Source organism: Thunnus thynnus, chromosome 11 (assembly GCF_963924715.1).
Source record: "Thunnus thynnus chromosome 11, fThuThy2.1, whole genome shotgun sequence".
Lineage (NCBI taxonomy): Eukaryota > Metazoa > Chordata > Actinopteri > Scombriformes > Scombridae > Thunnus > Thunnus thynnus.
Genome location: NC_089527.1, coordinates 13,307,362 through 13,330,327, shown reverse-complemented (window position 1 = coordinate 13,330,327; position 22,966 = coordinate 13,307,362). Strand labels below are relative to the sequence as shown.

Sequence of the window (22,966 nt, the reverse complement as noted above, 5' to 3'; positions counted from 1 at the left end):
AATGTTTAACATGCTCACCGTCTTAGTTTAGCATGTTAGCATGCTAACGTTTTCTAATTAGCGCTAAACACAAAGTACAGCTGAGACTGATGGGAATGTCATCACAAATTTGACATGACAGCGGCACTAGATGAAAAGTTAAGGGATGATCAAAGTCATAAAAATTGATCCTAAGGGGGGCATCAATGTCCATCAAATTTCATGGCAATCCATCCAATAGTTGGATAGGATGGTGTTCATCAGCCTCGTCATTGATTCAACAAGTCTCTGAACTTTTCTGGAGGGATGAACACCGTTCTTCAAAAAGATATTCCCTCATTTGTTGTTTCGATGATGGTGATGGAGAGCGCTGTCTAACACGTCCTTCTGACACATCCTCTCAAAAGGCATTCAGTTGGGTTGAGATCTGGTGACTATGAAGCTACAGCATATGATTCACAGCATTTTCATACTCATCAAACCATTCAGTGACCCCTCGTGCCCTGTGAATTGGGTCATTGTATCCTGGAAAAGACCACTTCCATCAGGATAGAAATGTTTTATCATAGGATAAAGGTGATCATTCAGAATAACTTTGTATTGATTTGCAGTGACCCTTCCCTCTAAGTGGACTCAAACCATGCCAGCAAAATGCCCCCCAAAGCATAACAGAGCCACGGGATCCCCTAACTGTAGGGGTCAATCATTCAGACCTGTACTGGTTTTTCAGTTAATTTGTCACCTGTCTGAATATATATGAACAATAGAGTTTAATTGAAGCAGATAGGTTTTGTCTTATTAGCTAACACAAACAATGAAGATTGTATGTTTTTTTTTTAAATTAATGATTCCTTGATCAACAAACATGTTGTGTCAGTTCAAATTTGGTGTAACAAATTAGGTCGGCTTGACAGCAAATTCTCGGGCTGCTTTTTGTTGCCAGTCGGCCTCTGGCTATACTACAAATACAGATCTATCTCCAAAAGACATCCTCCGTATTTCAGTGTGTCTCCAAGATAAAAATCTGCCATGAAGACAAAAAGAGCTAAAGATGCTCCTGGGAAATTAAATCAGAGTCTGACTGAAGATTATAAAGAATTTGTTCAAGCCAAATATTTGTCATGACCAGAATCATTTTTTTTTACAGAGCAGCGTGGCTAACAATTAAAACAAGACACTGCAATAATCGCTCCTTTATTAAATAACGCAGTGTTGTGATTTCACAGCAATTTTGGCATATTATCTCTGTAAAACGACACTAATTTAAAGCACTTTTGTTCCTTTACAATGAAACACCACTTGATATAAAATAAGCCCTCAGTGAGATCAGCGAATGACTGAATGAAACCAAAAAAAAAATAGCATTACCAGTTTAAATCTGCTTGATTGTAGTCTATAAAATAAATGAAAAAACCATTGCTAGGCAGTATAAGAAAAAGTTCAGCAGAAAAACATATTGAAAGGTATTTGGAAAGTATAAGACCTGTATTAAATGTATATACGCTATTTAAACACATCTATTTGCATTACATTTAGATGTTTCATTAAGAGTAGAGAAGTGCAAAAGGGCCGAGTGAAGACAACAGAGGAAGAGAGAGACCGATGCGAAGGTGAGAAGGTCACTCGTCCACCCCCTCACGCTCATCTCTTACCTCCATTTGCTCCGAGGCCCTTTCCTCAAAGCTCTGACCTTCCTAATGTTAAACACAACAAACAGCTCGCCGCCCACCAAGCCTCCATCCACCATCGCTGTCTCTGTAACTCTCTAACCATCCCTCCTCATCTGTGTTTCAACATATACAAGCCACAGAGTCTACATACACTACAGTTAGACCAATAAATACAAATAGGTCAGTCAAAGACCTTCATCAGCCTGCTACATGGACGCTGCTCTTCAGTATTGTAAAACCACAGCTGCCTTACAGTTCTTCCTTCTCTCGTTTTAAGGGTCACTAACCTAAAGTTCCATTTAGAGTCTACAAAAATAACTTTTTTTTTCCAAACACAAGGTATGACCCATTGCATAAGCTGCCTGTTACTGTGCCTCAGGCTCTACATGTGACCCTATTTTTTTTTTTTACACTGAGATCACTCTCCAATAAAACGTTTGGATTATTTCATTGCCTCTAAAACGACTATTTAACTGCCTCTGATCTCGATTGAGATGTGATTGAAGCTTGGTGACCTCCTGGAAATCACACTAACTGGGATTTTCTTGTAAATCCTTTTAGAGGGACCTACAGTCACACAACATCTGTACAATGCCAAGGCACAAAGGCACACAAATGACTTAACACAACTAACTTTGCGTGATCAGTTTTTATCATGTATTTACATCGGAGACATCCTCTTATTCCTTGTGTTTACGACCTTGTCATATTATCTTTTCTTCTGCAGCCATTCGAAAATCTGTAAAGGCTGTAAGCGATGTAAACTAAACCTTCTGATATCACCGCTGATGACGGTTTGCAGGTACATGTGATGAGTTAATGATACGGGTGCTATAAAAAGCCACAGCCATACATAATGACAGCTTCTCTGGCCTTGTTGGAGAACCTCGCCAATGCAAATCGTTGAAATTGTGTCAATTCTTTGCTGTTCTATTCATCAGCAGGTCTAAAGACTGGTGGAGCAGACAAGTACTGATATGCAAACAAAAACATGTTTACATCTACCTGCAGCGAACTGTGTGAGCAAGAATCAGGCAAACAGGTAGAGACGGGACGAGAAAGTGACGTCCTGTACGATGGTATGACAGAGAAATACTGTGTATTGCTACGTCACGCACTCAAGTATGTGGAGTAAGACAAGCACAACACACTGATTGAATCACGTGCAAATGTGTTGCCACGGTTACCTAATAATTTACATAAATACATTGCTAATACAGATTGAGTATTGTAGGATAGGTTAGTTTTTTTTTATTTATGCTAAAATCACATATATACTATCAAAAAAATCCTGTGGTCAATCCATTGGCTTTCACATCACCAATAAAATGTCTGAAAGGTGTTTAGTTCGCACCAGAGTCTGGCTGACAACTGCATTGAGCACAAAAACGCACTAGAGTTCATTTTAATCAAACCAAACAGGTTTGGAGTGAAAACTGAGTCATGAACCTGCACAAAGAATTATGCATCTGTCCCGTGATGGTTCACATCACTAGTTCTTAATTTGTCAGGTCAAATTTTATGCACCTCACTCCATCAGGTATAAAACACAACAGAAAAAGTAAAATTGAGTCTCTTTACTCTTTAATTTTCTCTTTTTCCACACACACGCACACCTGTGACGGAGCTTTGTGTATTAATGATGACAACAAGGAAGCAATAAGGGTCTCCAAATATAATTTTCCATTAGAGCTCATCTCTACAAAGCCTAGAGGCTGCTTCATTAAGCAAATTTAATGATTCTGCTCATTAACTTTGAAGTGATTTTCTGTCTGAAACAGTATTCCACCCACTCATTGTGATTTTAACGTGGATAAGCAGCATCTAGTATATGCAACAAACAAGCTTCAAAGTGCTACTACGGTAATGAACTGGTGGAAAATTTGATTATCAGCCGACTGGGCAATTTCCTCTCTCAAACTTAAAAACTCATTGGCTGTTTGCAACTTATTCAAAATGTTGCCTCATGGGTTTTAAAAAAGGTCAAGTAGAGCATGTTTGCATGTTTGATGTGGGTGGACTATAACTCAGTGTGGTACATAATATTTATGAACTTGGTATATCAAAGACCACCTTTGTAGGGTTGGAGGAACTCATGCCCATCAGACCACCAGAACTAAAGCAGCAGTGCAATGGATAAAAGGCTAATATATGTTGCTATTATTGCATAAATACAGGGAACTGGTGTATATATCAACTGCTCTTTTATTCCAAAAGTCGTACAAGAAAGGGACGTACATATAATAAAGCCCTGGAGGGCAGGAGTGGATGAACCTGGTTCAAAGGGAGAGAAACTGCCTTTAAGGGATTGTAATGGCAATTTTTATCATTTCAGTTTGAGCCATTTGGTTGCCTCTTTAGGTTGTCTATTTCTTAAAAGGGAAACTTTGGCATTTTTCAACCTGGACCCCATTTTCCCATCATTTTGTGTCTAAGACTAATGGGGACAACCAGTTCCAACAGGGAAATTGTGCCTCATCAATGTACATCTACTAAAAGTGCTTGTTTTTGCCATTGACAGGCTCAGATTGTTATTATAAGTGGAACATTATGGAAAGGATCCATACAGAGAAATAAAATGTTTTTCTTTGCCTTTTGCTCCGGTCTGTTTGTTATTGTGTCTAACGTAGAAGACAAGAAGAAGTCTCACTCTGAAATATTGAGATACCTAAGTTGTTGTTGAAATCAGCTAAATATTCAGCCATGACTTTTGAAAATCTTTTAGATAACAGTAAGCTACGCTCTCTGTACTCCAACACAACAGACTCCTCCCGGTGCTCCTCTCTCCAACTCTGTCATGACTGATTATTTAGCCGATTTCAACAACTCAATTCAAGATTTCAGAACTTTGAGCAAGACTTGGTTTGACACTATAACAGAAAAACATCTTATTTCTCTGTATGGTCCTTTCAATAATGTCAGATAAACAATCTGAGCCTGTCAATGGCAAAAACAACATCGACGGGGCGCAATTGCCCCAAAAGATTACATTGCAGCCTGTTTCACAGCTGCCGGCTGCAGCACTCTCACTTAATACTGGACCAATTTCAAAACGTTTTGTCCCTGTTAATCACTTTGACACAAAATGATGGGAAAATAGGGTCTAAGCTGGGAAAATACCAAAGTTTCCCTTTAACATTCAATCATGCATCCATCTCGACTTGAAGGGTTACTCAGAAATCCACTGAAGAATAGTTTGACGCTTTACTTTTCTCTCCAAGTAGACATGAATAATTCTCCTGTTATACAGAGAGATTGCATCTTACAATGTAAAAACAAGATTTTAGTCAGAATCAGAAAAATAATCAGAATCAGAGTCTGTTTTATTAGCCAAGTATGCAAGCATGCAAAGAATGTGTCTTAGCGTTTGCTCCCACAAACACAACATAGAAGAATAAAAATAGAGCAAACATTAAACATTAAAGATTAATATCAAAATGCAACTTTTAAAAAGAAGTCCATTGAACAGTGAGTGGAACATGTGACAATGATACGCTCCACTAAAACCCAGGCCATGCGTCGACTTGTTTAAAAATCAAAAATGCATTAATCTGATCAGTCTGATGTATCGGATTAACGTTAACACCAGCAGACTCTCCATAATGAATAAAAAGATTGACAGCTGTGAGCTCATACAAGACCCTATTTTAAGTGGTTGCCATGCCACCTTCACAGCAGTCAGTAACTCCATGTTTCACCACAAGCTCTTAGAGCAGCTCCATGAATAATTCACCACCTTCAACACGGAAGGAGAGTCTTTGCTAACAGTATTTTGGGAAATTTAATTCAACCGTCATCGCTGACAGTTTGGTAAAGAAACACAACAGCCGTAGCAAACAGATTCTCACCGACGTTGAAGATAATGATCGTCCTCGATGAGCCAGTTGTAATCAACAGGAGAAGAGGCAGAAAGCAGGTCAAACCTCCCACAATCCTCTCTGCTGTATTTTGGCCTCGTTTGCAATTCTAGTTTGGCGTTGTTGAATGATACCACTAATCACTTGTGATTAGAAAAGAGAGAGAGCCGTCACTCCAGGATCTGCTACTAAATAAACAAACATACGAACGTACACACACACACACACACACAGAGAAATAAATGCAGGCATTTCAGAAACCCACATCAATTACCCCTGAGGTCACAGTGTTTGAGTGTTTGAGTGAAAATTAAGCTTGAATAATTCCCTGTGCAATGAACTTCCATTCACAGCAGCAGCTCTGAGGTGTGACTAGTTGATAACGTATTGCACAAAAGAAAAAGACACCTGTGGCTCGCTGTATCTTGAAAGAAGAATGAATCTTTTCTTTATTTCTGTATAGATTGTAACTGATGGGAAAAGAGCCAGGATGACTTCCATGATTGTGTTATCTGTCAAATTAAATTTGTTATATATTACATGCATAGTCAGTGATCAGGACCAAAAACTTATCAACCTCTCAAGTGAAAGATAAAAGTAAAAATCATTCACTTTCAGTCTTGCTTGCAAAGTTAAGAATAAAAGCTGTGAATTTCTTTTGCTCTATACACTATCAAGTCTTTAGCTTCTGTATTGTGACATATTTCCCAGTGAAACAGTATAAATCTGAAGCATTAAATCAAATCCTGATACACTGCGATGCGAGTACAGCATGATACGAAGCTGTAGAGAGAAACCGAGCTGTCGAGGACTGCTGGCTTCCACACCCCTCCCTCCCTCACCCGTGTTGTTAGATCAGGAGGAGGAGGAGGAATGAATAATTTGGACTTCAGCCACATTCTTTTGGAAACGAAAACATTTTTGTCCACTAATATCCAAAACAAACACCTCCTATGATATTGCTCTGCTAACTACTCTGACCCAGAAGTGGTTAAGTGCAGTTTTATTTGATGAATGCCGTTATGTAGTTGCCATAAATCACTTTTGATTGGATATATTTTTGTATAAAAGTTCAAGATGAGTCATGAAACATATGGAAATGTTTTACAGGAAGAGAAAACACTCAAAAATGAAACACTCATAAGAAGAATAACTGAATATTTAAGACAGGGAGACAGGATTAAAACTGGGTAAATGTATTTTTATTTCACTATAAATCACTCAGGAGGTCTTTTGTACTTCTAAGTTGGCTCTTTGGAGCATTCTTAAGTGTAATTCTTAAAAGTTTCATAAATACAAACCCAGAGAAACATGAATCTTCCCTCCTTTTTAATTTGCTTTGCTAAATAAACAGGTGCATGCAACAACACCTTTATTTCCACACCTATTTTGCATATGAACGGACTGCTGAGAAGGAGCCACGAGTGTGAGGGCGGGTCTGAGCATCACCAAGACTGTACAGTTGCTTTTCTCAATTTGTAGACCAGAGCAACACAATACATCCAACAGTTTGCTACTGTGAGAGGAAGCTGACCCCTGATAGATAAACGTGGGTGTTGCTGGGCGGCTTGAGGCGTACAGTAACAAGAAATCGACTGCGGTAGAGCAGTTTTTGAGCTGTGAATGAACTAGTATGCATCACTGGTAAGAAAGTGGCACCGGTACCGTCAGTGTTTGGCAGCTGGGCAAAGCTCTGCTGTCTGCAGGATCAGCATTAAACAGCAGGGTATGTTGAGTCACTGTCATGACATTTGGCAACCGTTTTCAGGGCCAGAGGTGGTTCATCGAGGTACTCAACGAGGGGCTCTATTTTTCTGTACACAGGCAATTTTTCCTTTTCTCAGCTGTCAAGCTTTTCATGATGAACAAAAGGTTACTTTCTACATATTGGTATGTGGTAGAGGCCAAACTTTTGTTTTCCATAAATTCTACTTTATATGTTTGAATTTTGGCTATATGTATACAACCTCATTTTCATGGGGGAGGGGCAAAACCATTTAAAATTTTATGAACCAGGCATAAATTTGAGAAAATTCTCAAAACTCAGTGAATTATATTTCTCCAGTACCCTACAGTGATGGAAATGCATTGATGAGTTTGTTTGTATAAGGACTCAAAAAGGTCTTCTGGCTGTTTCTCCAGCCTGTCCCCAACATGTAATGCAATAAGACATATGGGAAAGAATCATTGCATGCATAAATATCTTGGCTGCTTCCAGTTATGCTGTATATCATTTCTCCATAGAGATGTGACAGCCTAATTTCCCCACTGACATTATTCAATTCTCATCTGATCCAATCTAATCCATCATCCCAGGACCTTACTTCTCTCATCTGCGGAGTTCAGTACAGCCGACTTCATTCTCCCACCACAGTAAATGCATGAAGAATATTTTGCTACCGAGTAGCAAGAAATATAAACATCCCTGCAAAGCAAACTTGTGTCTTTGCTGTCCTGCAGTGAAAAATGCTGCCACCATCCAGGTATTTTATCATTGTCAGACTCCTGTGCAAGAGCAGATAAATTATACAAATTGACTGACCTGGCCACCCAGGTATAAAAAAAAACTAAGTTACAAACCATTTGGACTGAAATATTTCTGTAGCAGAATTGTTTTATTTTTTTAAATTATTATTTTTATTGTATTTAATCTTTATTTAATCAGGCAGTCTCATTGAGATTAAGTTCTCTTCACAGAAGTGTGTCTTTTCAGACAGAAACAACACAACTACACAAAGAAATTAGTAAAAACAGCTACAAAAATAATAAAAAAAACACAAGCTATTAAAGCTTTAAAGTCTCCAAGAGGAATATAAGACTCAAGTTTGCAGTTCATTCCATTTAAAAAGGTGCATAGTACCTGAAACCAGTTCTGCCAACATTAGAGCAAACATGAGGGATACTGTATCTAAGGTTAAGTAGTTACTGGATCATTACTGTAGTTACTGGATATAAATGAGAGAAGAGATGTGAGGTAGTTTGGAAACTTTATAGATGAATAACATGAGATGTTTTATTTTTCTTGTCTGTAAAGAAGTCTGACCAGCCTTGTGATACAGAGAACCTTGATGAGTATGAAATTTGTCATTTGTGATAAAGTGATACAACTGCTGAAGTGTTGATGGGGCAGCATGACAATACAGAATATCTCCATAGTCAAAGTCAGATATGAAGGTTGACTGCACAATAGTTGTACAGTTGGAAGAAGACACACAACCTTTAATTCTATACAAGAACTCTGGTTTGATTTTTAATTTCTGAGTCAAATGTTGAATATGAATCTTGAATGATAGTCTGCTGTCAAGCCACATTCAAAAGTATTTGTATGACTCAGCAAGAGTAATATGGGTACCATTTAAAGTTTTAATGGCAGGATAGTCAGAGTCACTGGTGGAGGTGGAAAATACCATGTACTTGTGATTAAGGAGTGATAATTGTAAAGCATCAGAGGCAGACTGAAAACGAGTCAGGGCCTGGACTGGGGTGGAGCCTGGGGCATATAAAATTGTATCATCTGCAAAAAAATGGACATTTAAGTATTGATTAAGTAGAATTCTGTTATTTATGTATAATGTGAACTGCAGTGGACCAAGGATAGACTCCTGTGGCACCCCATTTCTGATGATAAGATGGCTTGAGGACCATCAGCAACAACAGTCTGAGTTTTCTCTGTAAGGTAAGAGTAGAATAGTGGCTTCATCCAAACCTTTAGACTTTAGTTTATGAAGTAGGAGTACATTTATGATCGCCGGTATCATTGTTTGGGTCAGAATCAAACACAGACATAGATCAAGTGTTTGTGCATTTGTGACATTGGTGTTCTGCCATTTTCTTCTTCTTACTCCATGGTCTGTTTTTTGGTGACCACACTTTTATCGGATGGTTTTTCTTTTGGGTGCAAAGTGGACAGACGCAGGATTGTGTCATGTGCCATCGTTACGTGAGATAAGAGAGAAATAATTGGAACCAATTAATCATCAAATGCTTACATATATACACTTTCACTCATACACACCCATGATATTCACACAGTCCAATACAATACATTCACACATAGACACCTGTTGCATTGTTGAACCGTATACAACAATGTTTATCTGCATACACCTGTTAATATCAAACATATAAAGTGTTGTTCCTTCCCTGAGCAAGGTTGGTACTGTGCAACCACAACAAAGATTAAATTGGACTCACACTTATGTCCCCCACTCAAAAAGAAATCCATACCCATTTCCATTTCCCAAGGGGTTTAATACGGCATAAAGTATAATTTAACCTAATCAATACCATTTAAGAGAGTACTTATCGTAACCTCTTTTGCCACATTTACCCAAGCTATTGAGTTTCAGTGTAAGGATAACTAAATAGAGAGAGATAAATGTGGGGGCTTGCGTGTCAGTAGTCACATCAGTTTTATTTATACAGCCCAATATAACAAAGCACAAATTTGCCTCCAGGGGCTTTGCAATCTGTACAGCATATGACACCCTCTATCTATAAACTCTCAATTCAGAAGGAAAAACTCAAGGAGTTCAAAGAAAAACTCCCCCAAAATCAACAGATTATCGTTCTTTTTGTTGACGTAACACCTGACAACCAAACTCACTTCTCAGGCACAAGGAGCTGAAATCTTGAATCATCAAAATACAATACAGTCAGATTGTCTGACTCTATGAATAAGAAATTCTGATCTCTGTCTAAATTATAGATTAAGTTCAGTCATTTTTTGGGCATTTTTTGCCTTTGACAGTTAAAAGTGCACAGAAATGGGGAACGGAGGTTGAGAGAGGGGTATGAGTTAAGTTCAGCGCAACCAGCTTAATCAATAATCATTGATGCTCTTTATTGATGGAAAAGTGCATTGCTGCTCACAAGTTAGAGGAAAAAGCAGTTTCACGAGTTTTTAACCGATCATTGTTTTTTGTCAAAGCAAAGGAAACAGTATTGTTTCTAATAAATCCTTAAATCATCTCAGAGGAATTTCATACGCTCAACTGAATATTTATCAACAAACAATCGTTAAAAGCTGATCTAAATTGGTTACAGAATATTAATTATTTATCACAGTGAGACTGAATTTCCATCTTGCAGCACAGCTAGATGTAGTCGAGAGATTTATGAGGTGGGAAAACATTGATAGAATAAATATGGGTTGTTTTTTTGTTTTTTTTAAATTGATTATAAAATGTGGAGAAAAAAAAATCATTAACTCACCATGTGGTAGCTTAAACAGCCAGGCCACATATTCACTACACATTGATCTTTAGCTATAAAATCTCTAATGACCAAACAAAGACACTTCCAATGGACATGTAAGACACAACTATTCCACATATCATTTAATACTATAAACCATTTAGTCACTACTTTCCTAAAATGATCATTTTCACAATTTTGAGATCATCTGCTGTAACACAGGATAGTGTCAAGTGTGTGCAAGTGTTAGCATAGAGCACCAGATCCAATCATCAAGGGTACATAAAGATTTTTATGTTTTTAATCACATACTGTGACCACTCAGAAACCAAACACATTATCTTAACATACATGACATTAACATGCCCTGTCTGTTTTTTCATAATTGATATGAACTGCAGGTGAACTGGCAGGCACACAATAATATGACACACACACACAGTGGTGGTATGAGGCATTTGTACCAAATCACCATTATATTGTAGTTCCCCAGAGGGAGGAAACAGGCCAACGCATTAGTTAATTCAAAATCAGTTCTTCACAACCAGACCATTATTGACTGTAATTGGTTCATTTCCTCCACAGGCACCTAAAAGTCAACACACGCACACACACACACACATTTGCAAAGACAATGAGCTTCCGTGTTAGCTTGCAAGAAAGAAAACAGGCTATTTACATAGATGCATTCCCTGTTGCTTTCATTTACATAAGTGAGGCAAGCAGCCTACTTCTCCCTGTCATTACCAGAGATGAGACAGAGAAAGTGTGTCAATAAATCCCAGAATTAAACTGGATTCCTTTTCAAACAGATTCCAGATCACATGTAACACTGTGTGGCAAACAGATGGATTTGGCTGCAAAAGGAGTTTCATATTCAGACTCACACAAGCTGAGACAGTTTCACACCACAAAAATTATGGAGGCACCCCCCTTCCATCTGGTGACAGGAGGTTGTGTGTGTGTGTGTGTGTGTGTGTGTGTGTGCACTAATTGCTAGAGCTCAGCTCTGCACCTCTTTATCAAAGATAATTAGGGAAAGAGAGCAAGGAAGAAAGACGGAGCTCCTGGAGTTCGTACTCTTCTGTTGTTTGCTCTCATATTCCCTCTCTCTCCTCCCTGCATGTGACGTCATCTGCCCACCCACAGAGAGAGAGAGAGAGAGAGAAGAGAGAGAGCAACATAGAGACTGTCTGTTTTCAGCTCCCAGTTCACTGTAGCTCCTTTGCCAGACAGCACTCACCCATCCACCATCACACACTCTCAAACACATTCACTCTCACTATACGACAGCTGACAACACCTTTTCATTTGCTCAGCAGCACCAAAGACTCACATTGACAGATCCAAACGAGAAGAACAAAACAGACTTGATTTGTTCTGCGCGCACACACGTGCAGACACACCAGCTCGGAGGAGGCTGGGTTGAAGCTGGAGAGGGTGACTGGAGAATGGAATGGAACCTCGGGACGATGGAAAGTGAACTGAGGCACATCAACCCGGACCTGCTGCAGCCCAGCAAGAGCTTCAAGAAGCCTTCTTCAGGCACCATCACCCTAAACGTAGGGGGGTTCCTGTACACCGCCCACCGGACCACCCTTGCCAAGCACCAAGGTTCCTTTCTGGAAGAGCTTGCCAACGGTAAGAAGCCAGTTCAGCACACCGACTCCATGGGCAACCCGTTCATTGATAGAGATGGTCCAGTTTTTCGCCATGTGCTGAACTACCTCCGAACCGGAGAGCTCCAGCTTCCTGACGACTTCCGGGAGGCGGGGCTCCTGCGAAGAGAGGCCGATTTTTACCGTCTGAGTGAACTGGTGGAAGCCGTGGTCGAGTGGGAAAGTCTGAGGGCAGCCCAGAGGGAAGTCGCCTTTTTGGAGGTGACGGATAGCCACGAGAGGTCGCAGGGCCTCAAGGTGTATTGCAGTGATACCATCTTCATCGATAAGGTCAAAGCGCGGCTGGTGCAGATCTCCAAGAGCCGTCTGGATGGCTTCCCAGAAGAATTTGTGGTGTCGTCCAACGTGATCCAGTTTCGACACTTCATCAAGTCGGAGCCCGGCTCGAGGCTCGTCCTGAAGGAGGACAGCACATTCTTGTGCACTCTTGACTGTCTGAAACTAGAGACAGTGATGCTAGCACTGAGATCAGGCTTCAAGCTGGTTACCAGCCTTGATAGCAGCAAAGGCTCCGTAGTGGCAGCTGAGGCCCTGCATTTTGTCAAGTAGGATGAAGGGAAAGAGAGAGGAGGAGAGGGCAGAGAGGGAAAGGAGTAGTGCCTGAATCCATATCTACCCCACTAATGTAAGGTATTGGTTTGAAGGTCTTGTAACGTGTGCTGAACTGTAATGTGTCATAGGTGGGAGAAGGAGAACAGGTGGGTCTCATAAGACAGTGTTTTTATCTTTAATGCACAATGTCGGCTCAAAAGCACATCATTTAATAAGTTTGGGGGTAACTTTGGGTGAATCTACAATCATTATCTGCAGAATGGCATTTTGATCTTTGCACTGCTTTCTAAGCTCGTATTTACTGATTCAGAATGATCTGGAACAAATTAGCATTTACAATATCTAAATTGGAATTGATTCGGCATAATACAAAAAGCACCACTTAGTAATACGAAAAAAAGAAGACAACAGTGACTTGAAGGCCAAGTGATCAAAGTGAGATTCGACAGCTTTATCAGTGGATGTATCTCTGCACAAGAACTGCTTCTGCTGCTTTGTCAATGGCTGCAAAGCCTTCAAAAACCAGCCGTGATGTGCACTGTTGTGCCACTCAGCTTTTACTACAGTCTGTGCGTGTGTGTATGTGTGTATGTGTGCGTGTGTGTGTGTGTGTGTTGCTACAGTATACACTGTGCTGTGTTTAGTGGGTTTAATAGCTTGTGTTTAGTTTATTAGCTTCTCTGGAGCCGGAAGGGAAAAACACAGCGCATTAACGTCGTTTTAGATTGACTGATAAACCGACATCCAAATCAGACAGAAAAACAAACTGTCTCTCTGATCATGCCATCGAGTTGAATTTAAGCGGAAATGACCATGATTATTGTAAGGGCTTTGAATCTAGCATGATGCATGTGTGCACTAAATAAACAGTGTGTTTGTTAGTGCTGTGAGCCTCTGTGAAGTCAGTGCAACAACAATGCCTATTACTTCTCAGTGTGAATATTTTACAAATAAAAGTGACACTGAAACCCTTGATGGAAAGTGTTTTGTGTATCTGCAAAAGTCTGTAAAGTTTATGCATGGTGTAACTGTTAAATACTGCTTGTAATAATGCTGAGAGTTATGTTACTTTGCATTCATGTAAAGCTTTAAACTAAATTATTCAACAGAGAATTAACCAGCAACTATTTTGATGAGTTTCAGTCATTTTTCCAGCTTCTCAAATATGATGATTTGTTGTCTTTTCTTGTCATATGACAGTAAATTGAATATCTTAACATTTTAAGCTGTTAGTGAGACAAAAGAAGCAAACTAAAGACATTAACGTGGCCTCTGAGAAATTAACCAAGATAATAATTGGGGGTTGCAGCCCTACATTAATGACACATATCAATATATCAATAAGCCTCACTAACTGATGGTAAGGTTTTTTTTGCTTGTATCAGATAGAATAAAGCCCCAATTCTGCATCACAGATGAAAAGTTTTCCAATAATTATTCAGTCCTGACCCGCCTGAACTTACAGTCTGTACACTGTGTGACTGTTAAGCACTTAACCAGACAGGAGCACTATTAGTGTTAAGTTTCCAGAACCTTCTGATACAATTAAGTGGGGGAGACACACTGAACTGACTCTCACTGTCAGCTTTAGCAAACCAGAACATGTTCCTTGCAGAAATTACTCACTTTACACTTCTCTATATGTGTTAAAACCCCAATTTTTCATGTCTGGAACAAAGTAGTAGGTGTGTAAAACTAATGAAGAATAACAGGGACAGAAATAACACCATGTACAGTATATTCTTTGTCGTTACACATTTTAGTTGTCAGAACAGTGGAGGTTGTAATGTTTCTGGGTTTCTGCTGCCTGAATGAAGGTAACAGTTCAAATCCCACTTGGAAACCATTAATTGTGATAGTGGCTCTTGTTGGCTGAGGTCACTAAAAGCTTTTGCAACTACAGAAACCTCTTGAAATGAACAACCCTCTTTATAAAATGAATCTCACCTTTAGGGCTGCTTCAGCATTTTCACATCATCATCATGATTTCATAAAAAATTATGTTCTATCATTAAACTGCCTGTAATTGGTTAAGCCTATCAGACGTCCCCCAGTGGTAGTATGCTACGTATAAAAAGTAATTTTCCTGGTGGCTTTGACAGAGTTTCAGAATATAAATATAATATAAAACAATTCTGTCGCACTATTATAATATCCCAGCAGTTGATGGTCAAGACTCTATACAGTGCAACACTTTCTGTGTATATCGTGGTTTATCGGACTTTAAATGGAGATAAAATGTGGAAAAATCGACTGTCAAGTAAAAATTGCGGGTCAAAAAAGAAGGCAAATCTTTCTGACTACATGGGCATCGCCTGGCCTGGGCATCTGGGGCTGTAGCCCTTTTTCTTTAGCCCTGAATTCTCCACGTTAAGCAGTTTGTCAATAAAGAAGACGGCAACATTGTAATTTTATATCTTCAGTGTATCAGAACGGAGGCAAGACCAATCAGAGAGGGTTTACAGGGAATGTGGAAATACTGGTGTTTAAGTCTAAGGGTTTACTATACCAAACGCTAGCTCACACAGTCAGTCAGTGTGAGGAAAAAATGGATATAGGTAGATTTTTTTACCGGTAAAGGGGTTGAAGCTGAAGCAGCCAGAAAAACGAGGTGTGCAAATGTCTGTATGAGTTCTAAGTTAAGTGAACATGATATGAGCAGAGCATAAGTTATGTACAGCTCATGTACTTTGCATTGCACTGTAACCAGCCTAACCGTTAGCAATGATAGCTTAGCTGTGCCTCCCCTTGGCTAGCAACACCAAACTAGCCTAGTCTCATGTTAGATATAGCCTTGTAGCGGTGATAACATGCGAGGCAAGTTTTATGACCAGGCCAACTTTTTTGTGATCATGTCACACATTGGCAGCTAAATTAACCACAGCTTCTATAAAACAAAACTTTAGGCTACAAGCTGAGCTGATAACATGACGTTAAAAAGTAGGTCCATCAGCAACGATTTTGCAACCAAATATGGAAATTTACTCAGTCACTCTGAGCAGTTAGCTGTTTTCAACTCTCATTCGTGAAATTGCTGTTGTATTTTGGGTTTTGAGGATTTTCCATCATGTAGGCCTTGTAATAATGGTAGCAGGTATCTGATATGATGCTCATTTTAGTTTGAGACATTCAAGTGACTGGAATATTCATGTGCAGATTATATGGTAAATCAAATCCAAACCCTTCCTTCCTTCTTCAATTTTCACATTTTTAAGCAATGTGTAACCCTCATTTGCAAGAAAAAACAGCATGGAAACAGTTTATTTAGAAGAATGTTTTTAAAAGATAAGAGGCTCAGCCCCTGATAGTTAACAGTCCATCCAACGCCCCGTCTGACTATATTTTGGGTTTTGCAGAGTAAAAGTAATTATTTCTCCCAATGACTTTAATTTGAGGAAACATGAACACAATAGTCAACGTTTCCAAATGTTAAACACCAACTTTAAACCAGCTGAAAACGTTCTCATCACTGTGGTAATGTTGAAGTGCACTGAGGATGTGGTCTGTACATCCCGACATCACTGGTGATACATAATTGATACGTTGAACTTGTTAGCAAGCTGTTGCTTATTTACACATCCAGCAGTTACAGAGCAACATTATCATTCATTCAGTGTCGTATTTATGTCCAACAGATGAATGCTCTTAGCTCTGTTTATGGTGTCTATCAGCCCCTGAGGGAAATATCTGGCTCTTTAGCTGCTAAATGCTTCACCAGCTGGTCACAAACTGTGTCTGTTTGCCGTATGGTGCCGAGCAGGTGGGTTTTTTTTAAACAGCTTCCTGCTGCCGAAAACAGCGCTACAAGAATGGTGAGAGTGAACCAAAACAGTAAAGTTGCAGCTGAGCAGATAAACAATGAGCTGAAACTTGCTACAAAGCTCCGTAATGCTGCAGAGTTGAGTGACAATGTTCTGTATGACTCACTACAAGCGACGCCTCTGAAATTACACATTGTCATTTCATACTTTATTATAGAAAATATTGATTATAGCCACTTTAAAAATCATGATGTTGACGCATTAATCTTCTACTGAGCTGGCTCATATTTGGTAAAAAAAAGACCTTTGATTTTCTGAATTTGTCTTAAGGAAATAATCTTACATGAAGCTGAAACAAATATGACATACAGGCCACTGAAGTAGTCCTACTGTCTTCCAGGAATCCTGCAGGACCGACCACAAAGTAACCTACAACAGGACAGTGTTGAGTGACAGTCGGCTTGTATCTATGGACAGAATTTGATGACACCAGCCATTAAACCCCATTTTCACCATGCAGCGATGTTTGCGCACACTCTGAATTAACAATATAATTAAAATGTGCTCAGCTCCATTCTCACCTGTATCCTACCTGTTGTAAAGCAGTGACTGACACAGAAAGTTGTACTGGCTCGCTGCCACCGAAGTCTTTAGGGAGCCCTTTCAAAGCCTCCCAGTTCCAGTAAAGATATCTGGTATTTTAAAAGTAGGCCAGTCACCCTCTTCCCTCAAGGAGGATCTCTTTTATCTGTCTGCATTGCACCCTGATGTGTGTCATTATCAAGTAGTAATATACAATTTTTCCTAGTAATGAACAGTCCAATTCTAATTTCAATAGTATTATAACTGACAACAAAGTTTTCACTTTAGTTATTCCTCCTCTTAATATGAGTCGAAGTACTGAAACACTGTGATTATTGTCCTGTCTTGATTTGTTTTTATCATAAGTAGCCTCCCAATTAAAGGTGATGCAGAAATGCTCTGAGCTTATGACAGCTTCAGTGAACTAGTTCAGATAGAAAAAAAAAAAAAAAAAAATGAGAGCAAAGTTGACTTTTCCCACCATTAGGATGTAAAATTGTGAACAAACTGTTGATTTTATCAAGTAAAAAGATGAAAATTGAAGACTAGAAGATGTGCCAAAATTAAACTGATTGACAGTGAAATAAACAAACATGTGATTAAACATACTCTAATATAAAATCAATTAAAAATGATAAATATGTCGAACCATTACTCTAAATTAAATAAGTAGACAATCAAAAACTAATTTAAAAAAAAAAAAAATCAATATGACTGAAAGACTGAAACATTGTGATTTAATATAATTCAATGTGTTCTGTGTAATTATCATCCTACTGCTGCTACTCCTACTTTTATCTTAGCAAAAGATGAATAAAAAAGGCGACGTAGTAGTTATGTAGGAGAATGTAGTGCAAACTGGATTTGATCCACCACTTAAATATAAATCAATAGATTGACCATACTGGGTCACAAAACAGGCCTGATACTGGTGTGTAAGGGTTTTGTTTAAATAAACAGAAGCTTCTTTGGCACTGGAAGATGTTGCTGGTGCGAAAAGAAAACAAGTCTAGCCTGGTTTATGTCCAAATGATGTGAAACAGGGATGAGTCAAAATCCTTTTTATGGCAGCCTGTGGGAGTGAAAATGTTTAAATTCCAAACATTTAAAAGCATTCATTCCCTACAAGGTCAAGTCTTCTCAGAGTGGAAAACATCTGTAAACAAGTTGTTTTAAAGTGCCTCTTACTGCTTGTTGGAATTGTTAATATACAAAGTTAATACACAGCTTTTAGTTGCCGAGTGTACCCATATGGAGAACAACAATCAGCCACCTTTGAGTGAACAGCGTCTCTCTCTCTCTGTGCTGTCCCCCCCCCCCCCCCCCCCCTTCCATGGCAACTAAAACCATTTGCTCCAGCAGGCGATGTCGTCAAACCCCCGTCATGACTCATACGCCCACATCCACCTCTGACATCAGGCGAACCTCATCCTCGGCCCACGCCTCGCAAACACAGACAACATACAGTACATACAAACACCATATGTGACAAAGCACATACACGCACCATCATGGTGGAGGCAAACTCAGTGAACCAGTGCTGTTCAGATGTCTCACACACACACATAGACACACACACACACACAGATCTTGACACTTTACTGTCAACAACATCAAACCTTTTGAATTGCAGATCAGCTCCATGCATTTTTTATGACGGTGACTTGCTTTACTTATTAGTCGCTCAGTTAAAGTGATCCACACCTCATCAAAAGGGAGCTTTGGATGAAGAGGGAGGCAGGAGGTACAGGTGGTAATAGCAGTCTTTTCACCTGTTGCCAGGCAAACTCAATTCCTACATCATATGCCTGCACGCTGCTCTCCGACTCTCTCTCACACAACACACACCCCTCCTTATCATCATGCCTCAGGCGTGTGCAGCCGCTCAGCCAGAAAATGACTAACATACCTTGGATTTTTATCTTATTAATCCAGTAAGAGAAGCAATGGTGGTGGTGATGGGGGGCAGGAAGAGGAGAGACAAGGTGATGAAGAGGAGTCGGAGGGAAGGTCAGGCCCCTTCCACTCTCAGCTCAGACAAAAGAGGCAGCAGAAACCATTATACAGTCACAAAAAGGAGATGAGATATGCGTTCATGCAGTAATATATATTTCAGTGTTTTTAAGTCTGACCTCTTTCATACTTAATGTTGTAAAAAAAAAAAAAAAAAAAGCTTCTCACCAAGAACTGGATTTTTTTCCCTGAGGGCATAAAAGCCTCTGAAACAGCATTTTACACTTGTGCATAAAAAAAATAAAAATAAAAAAACTTGAGTCTTGGGAGTCGTTTCTTCTTAGATTCAAGAAACCGTTCTGTGAGTGAAGAGATAACAGTGAAGATTAATTCCTCTTGTTCCCAGTGCGGTTACTCACTAAAACATATCATGAAATGGGACAGAAAAGGGCCATTCAGTGCTCTCGTATCAAAGAAATTACTCATGATTATTGTGTAATCTTGAAGCAACTAGAAAAGTATTACATTATAATAAATTCAGTGTTCCCATAAACTACCAGTATAATGTTGTTAATGTCAATTATACAATTGAAAACATTATCAGCTTGTTACGTTATCATATTGTCCTGATAGATAATCCTGAGAGAGTGAATTAAGGAGTAAATTACAGTGAAAAAAACACAAGCAAATGAAAGAAACATCTTCACACACAGAAAGTCCCTCATCATTCACTTGTTCTCTGCTCCTACAGGCAAACAGACACTCGATAGTTTACTCTGAGTGATCACAGCAGTGATTTTAGCATCTAAAAATGTGATGTGTGGTGTTGTTGGATTGTTAACAGAGAGTAATGTTCATGCCATGAGCAACACTTTTTGTTTCATCGTGGGAATGTTTGAAGACAGCAAACAGAGTGTAAATTTCACACTCAGATATATGATTTATGATTTTGGGCCAATGGCAACAACTAGTGTGTCAGGGGAAATGTTCAACACTTTCTAGTGTCCCCTGGAAACTTGTCTTGTTGTAACTCAGTTCCTTTGTGTTCTGTGCAACTTGTGGCGTTTCTCTATTTGATTAAATGTTCTGTTTTAGCTGCATATTTCTGTTTTTGTCGTATATTTCTTTTTTGTTGTGTTTTCTGTTTTTGCAGCATTTTTCTGTATTTGGTTGTTGTCCTGTATTTGCAGTGTGGTTTTATATGTTTAAATGTGTTGTCAAATTGGTGAATGTGTTTCTTAAGTTGCTGATGTTTATTTCTTTGTAGTGTTTTCTTCTGAACGTTCTCTACCGTATGTGTTGTCAAATTGGAGAAGATGTTTTCTTCAATTTTATTGTCTTTTGTCTGTTTGCTTGTGTTCTTATAAGCCACAGATCTCAGGGCCACCGGGGTAAAGAAAGTTAATAAAAATTGAGAGGAGGAGATGGGAGCAGACAGGAAAAAAAAAAAAAAAGACGACAAGAGAAGCTTTATAAAGGAAGGATCAGAGAGTGAAAGACACGGGGAAGATCTCCAGCAGAACAGAATCAGAAAGAAGGAGGTGGAGGACGCAATCAGAGCCAACCTGTCCTGCACCTTCCTACTGTATGTGTGAAAGTGGTAATCAACACGCTTTGACACAACATGACAGTAAGGGCTGCAACACACACATGTGTATCTGTGTGAATTAATCAATTAGAAATTAATGCAAATATCAGTATCTTTGGAGCCATGTTGTTATTGATACATGTACAGTATATTGTTTTAGGGTGCAAAGGACTCTGACAGTATTTATAATAGAAATGAAGACAAGTAGCTGCAAAAAAAGGGGAATTTTTTCAGATATGACCACCGTACAGATGCTGTTGAAATGGATCTTTAGCATTTTTAAGCATTAACAGAAGCAAAATATCAGGTCATTGGACAGAAAAAGGACATTCACTTCTTATGTATCAAAGAAATTACATATGATTATTATGTTATATTCTTGAAACAACTTGAATTGGATAAAAGTACCACAGTATTATAAATTCAGTGTTGCCCACATATACAAGACAAATACAAAATAGAATTCAACATTTTTCTATCTTTACATTTTACCGTACACCACTACTCCTTAAACACTCCAAGTCAGGTCCCACAAGCTATAATTTATCATTTTAAACAACTTGTATCTCACATTTACATCTCATCGGACCTCTAGAAAGTTGATCATGAGTAGCCGGTGGGGGTTGAATGTCTTAATCCAAATTATTTTCTTCTGTTATTTCAACATTTTTTTTCATGAAAATTACAAAAAACTGGAGCCATGTCGCATTTTTTCCAGCATAAGAGTTGGAGGTTCATTTGTAGGTATATCATGAAGCTGCCATGTATAGTCTGCTGTGTGCACTGTGCTTAATTGGGACTTAGAGACCTCAGAGTAAATACAAACTGCAAACAGCTGCTGCAGGGGAAACAGCAAACAAACACAAGACTACATGGCTGCATATTATATAAATTTTTTTAATTCCACTCATCAGCCCTTACAAAATTTAGTAAGCACAATTATTCATCAGCACGCTTTCCTCCATACATCTCTAGAAGAGGGCATTCTCACCGTCATGACTTGCATTTAAATTTGTAGGAAAATGCTACACTTCATCTGAAAACAAGCCTCCCACCTTTCAAACCTGAACCATGACTAACTGGAAGCTGCTGTTAATCTCATACATCTCTTACACACTACAGTATGCAGCATTAAGGTGTATTAATGTTTTTTTTGACTCATCCATCCACCCATACCTTTCAAAACTTTCTCCTGGTTTCACTCACGAACCATTACAGCACATTTATTATGTAAAAAGAAGAAATAACATGTTATCATATTCATCTTATAATAATTCATGAACATATGAGAGCAATGTAAGAGAGTATGAATGAATGAAACATAAAGGACGATAAAATTAAACTATTAAAAAGACAAAAGCAAAGGGGGGTTCTGTTAACATTAGAGTTAAGAGAGAATACAGTTTCTGTACATGGCTTTTGTCGCTACAGTATATATTTACATCATCCGATTTCCTCTTTTGCTGTCATCATAATTTCTACGGCCACTGGAGGGCTTCTGTCGCTTAAACGTAATGTATAATTTTGGAGCACTTGCATAAACGTCTGAGCATGTTTTTCTCTTGTACACTATGCAGCATTAATCATACAGCCTTCCTAGCTTGTTTTTTTTCTTAGCTTCAAGACTTCACAGCTCCATTTGGCAGAGTTGGGGCTTGTCTTCAGGACACAAAGCTGAATCCACGTACAAAATGTTCAACTCAGGCCTGATCTGGAGCACCATGGGACGATGTAACACATAAACGCTCCATTGAAAGCCAGACTAATGGTGGGTGAGCAGCTTTTATGGCTGAGTGAGGCAAGTTTTGTTTTTCTGTTGAGTAAAATCCTCCCACACGACACAAAATCATTTCTCCTCTCAGACATCTCACACAAAAATAATACAAACATATGGTCACCGTGACCCGAGTGTGGAGGAACCTTCATCATATCAGCGGACAACACTCACTGGATATTATTATGTTTTAATAAAGAGCAGCCGACTCATTCACCAGTGTAACAATAATGTGCTACATTTTTATTCCCAGTGACAGTGTTCATGACTCCCTAGAAATGCAATAGCCGGCTCTGAACTACCTCTAAAAAACCATCAGTGCAGGTCAGCTGAGCTTTAAAATGCTGCAGTGATGGAAGGAAAATAAACCTCAGC

At 39.0% G+C, this 22,966-nt stretch overlaps 2 protein-coding genes across 2 annotated transcripts in view; one reads left to right on the top strand and one right to left on the bottom strand.

Moving 5' to 3' along the window:
* Nucleotides 1-22,966, bottom strand: part of LOC137192492 (general transcription factor IIF subunit 2-like) — a 54,827-nt gene that overhangs the window by 15,067 nt on the left and 16,794 nt on the right. The window lies entirely within an intron of this gene.
* Nucleotides 11,881-13,906, top strand: kctd4 (potassium channel tetramerization domain containing 4). The gene has a single exon (XM_067603235.1). The coding sequence runs from the start codon at nt 12,154-12,156 to the stop codon at nt 12,928-12,930; it is 777 nt and encodes a 258-aa protein (XP_067459336.1). The 5' UTR covers nt 11,881-12,153; the 3' UTR covers nt 12,931-13,906.

What these genes read in the sequence shown, in the direction of transcription:
- kctd4 (XM_067603235.1), top strand. Translation starts at nt 12,154, where the DNA reads ATGGAATGGAACCTCGGGACGATGGAAAGTGAACTGAGGCACATCAAC.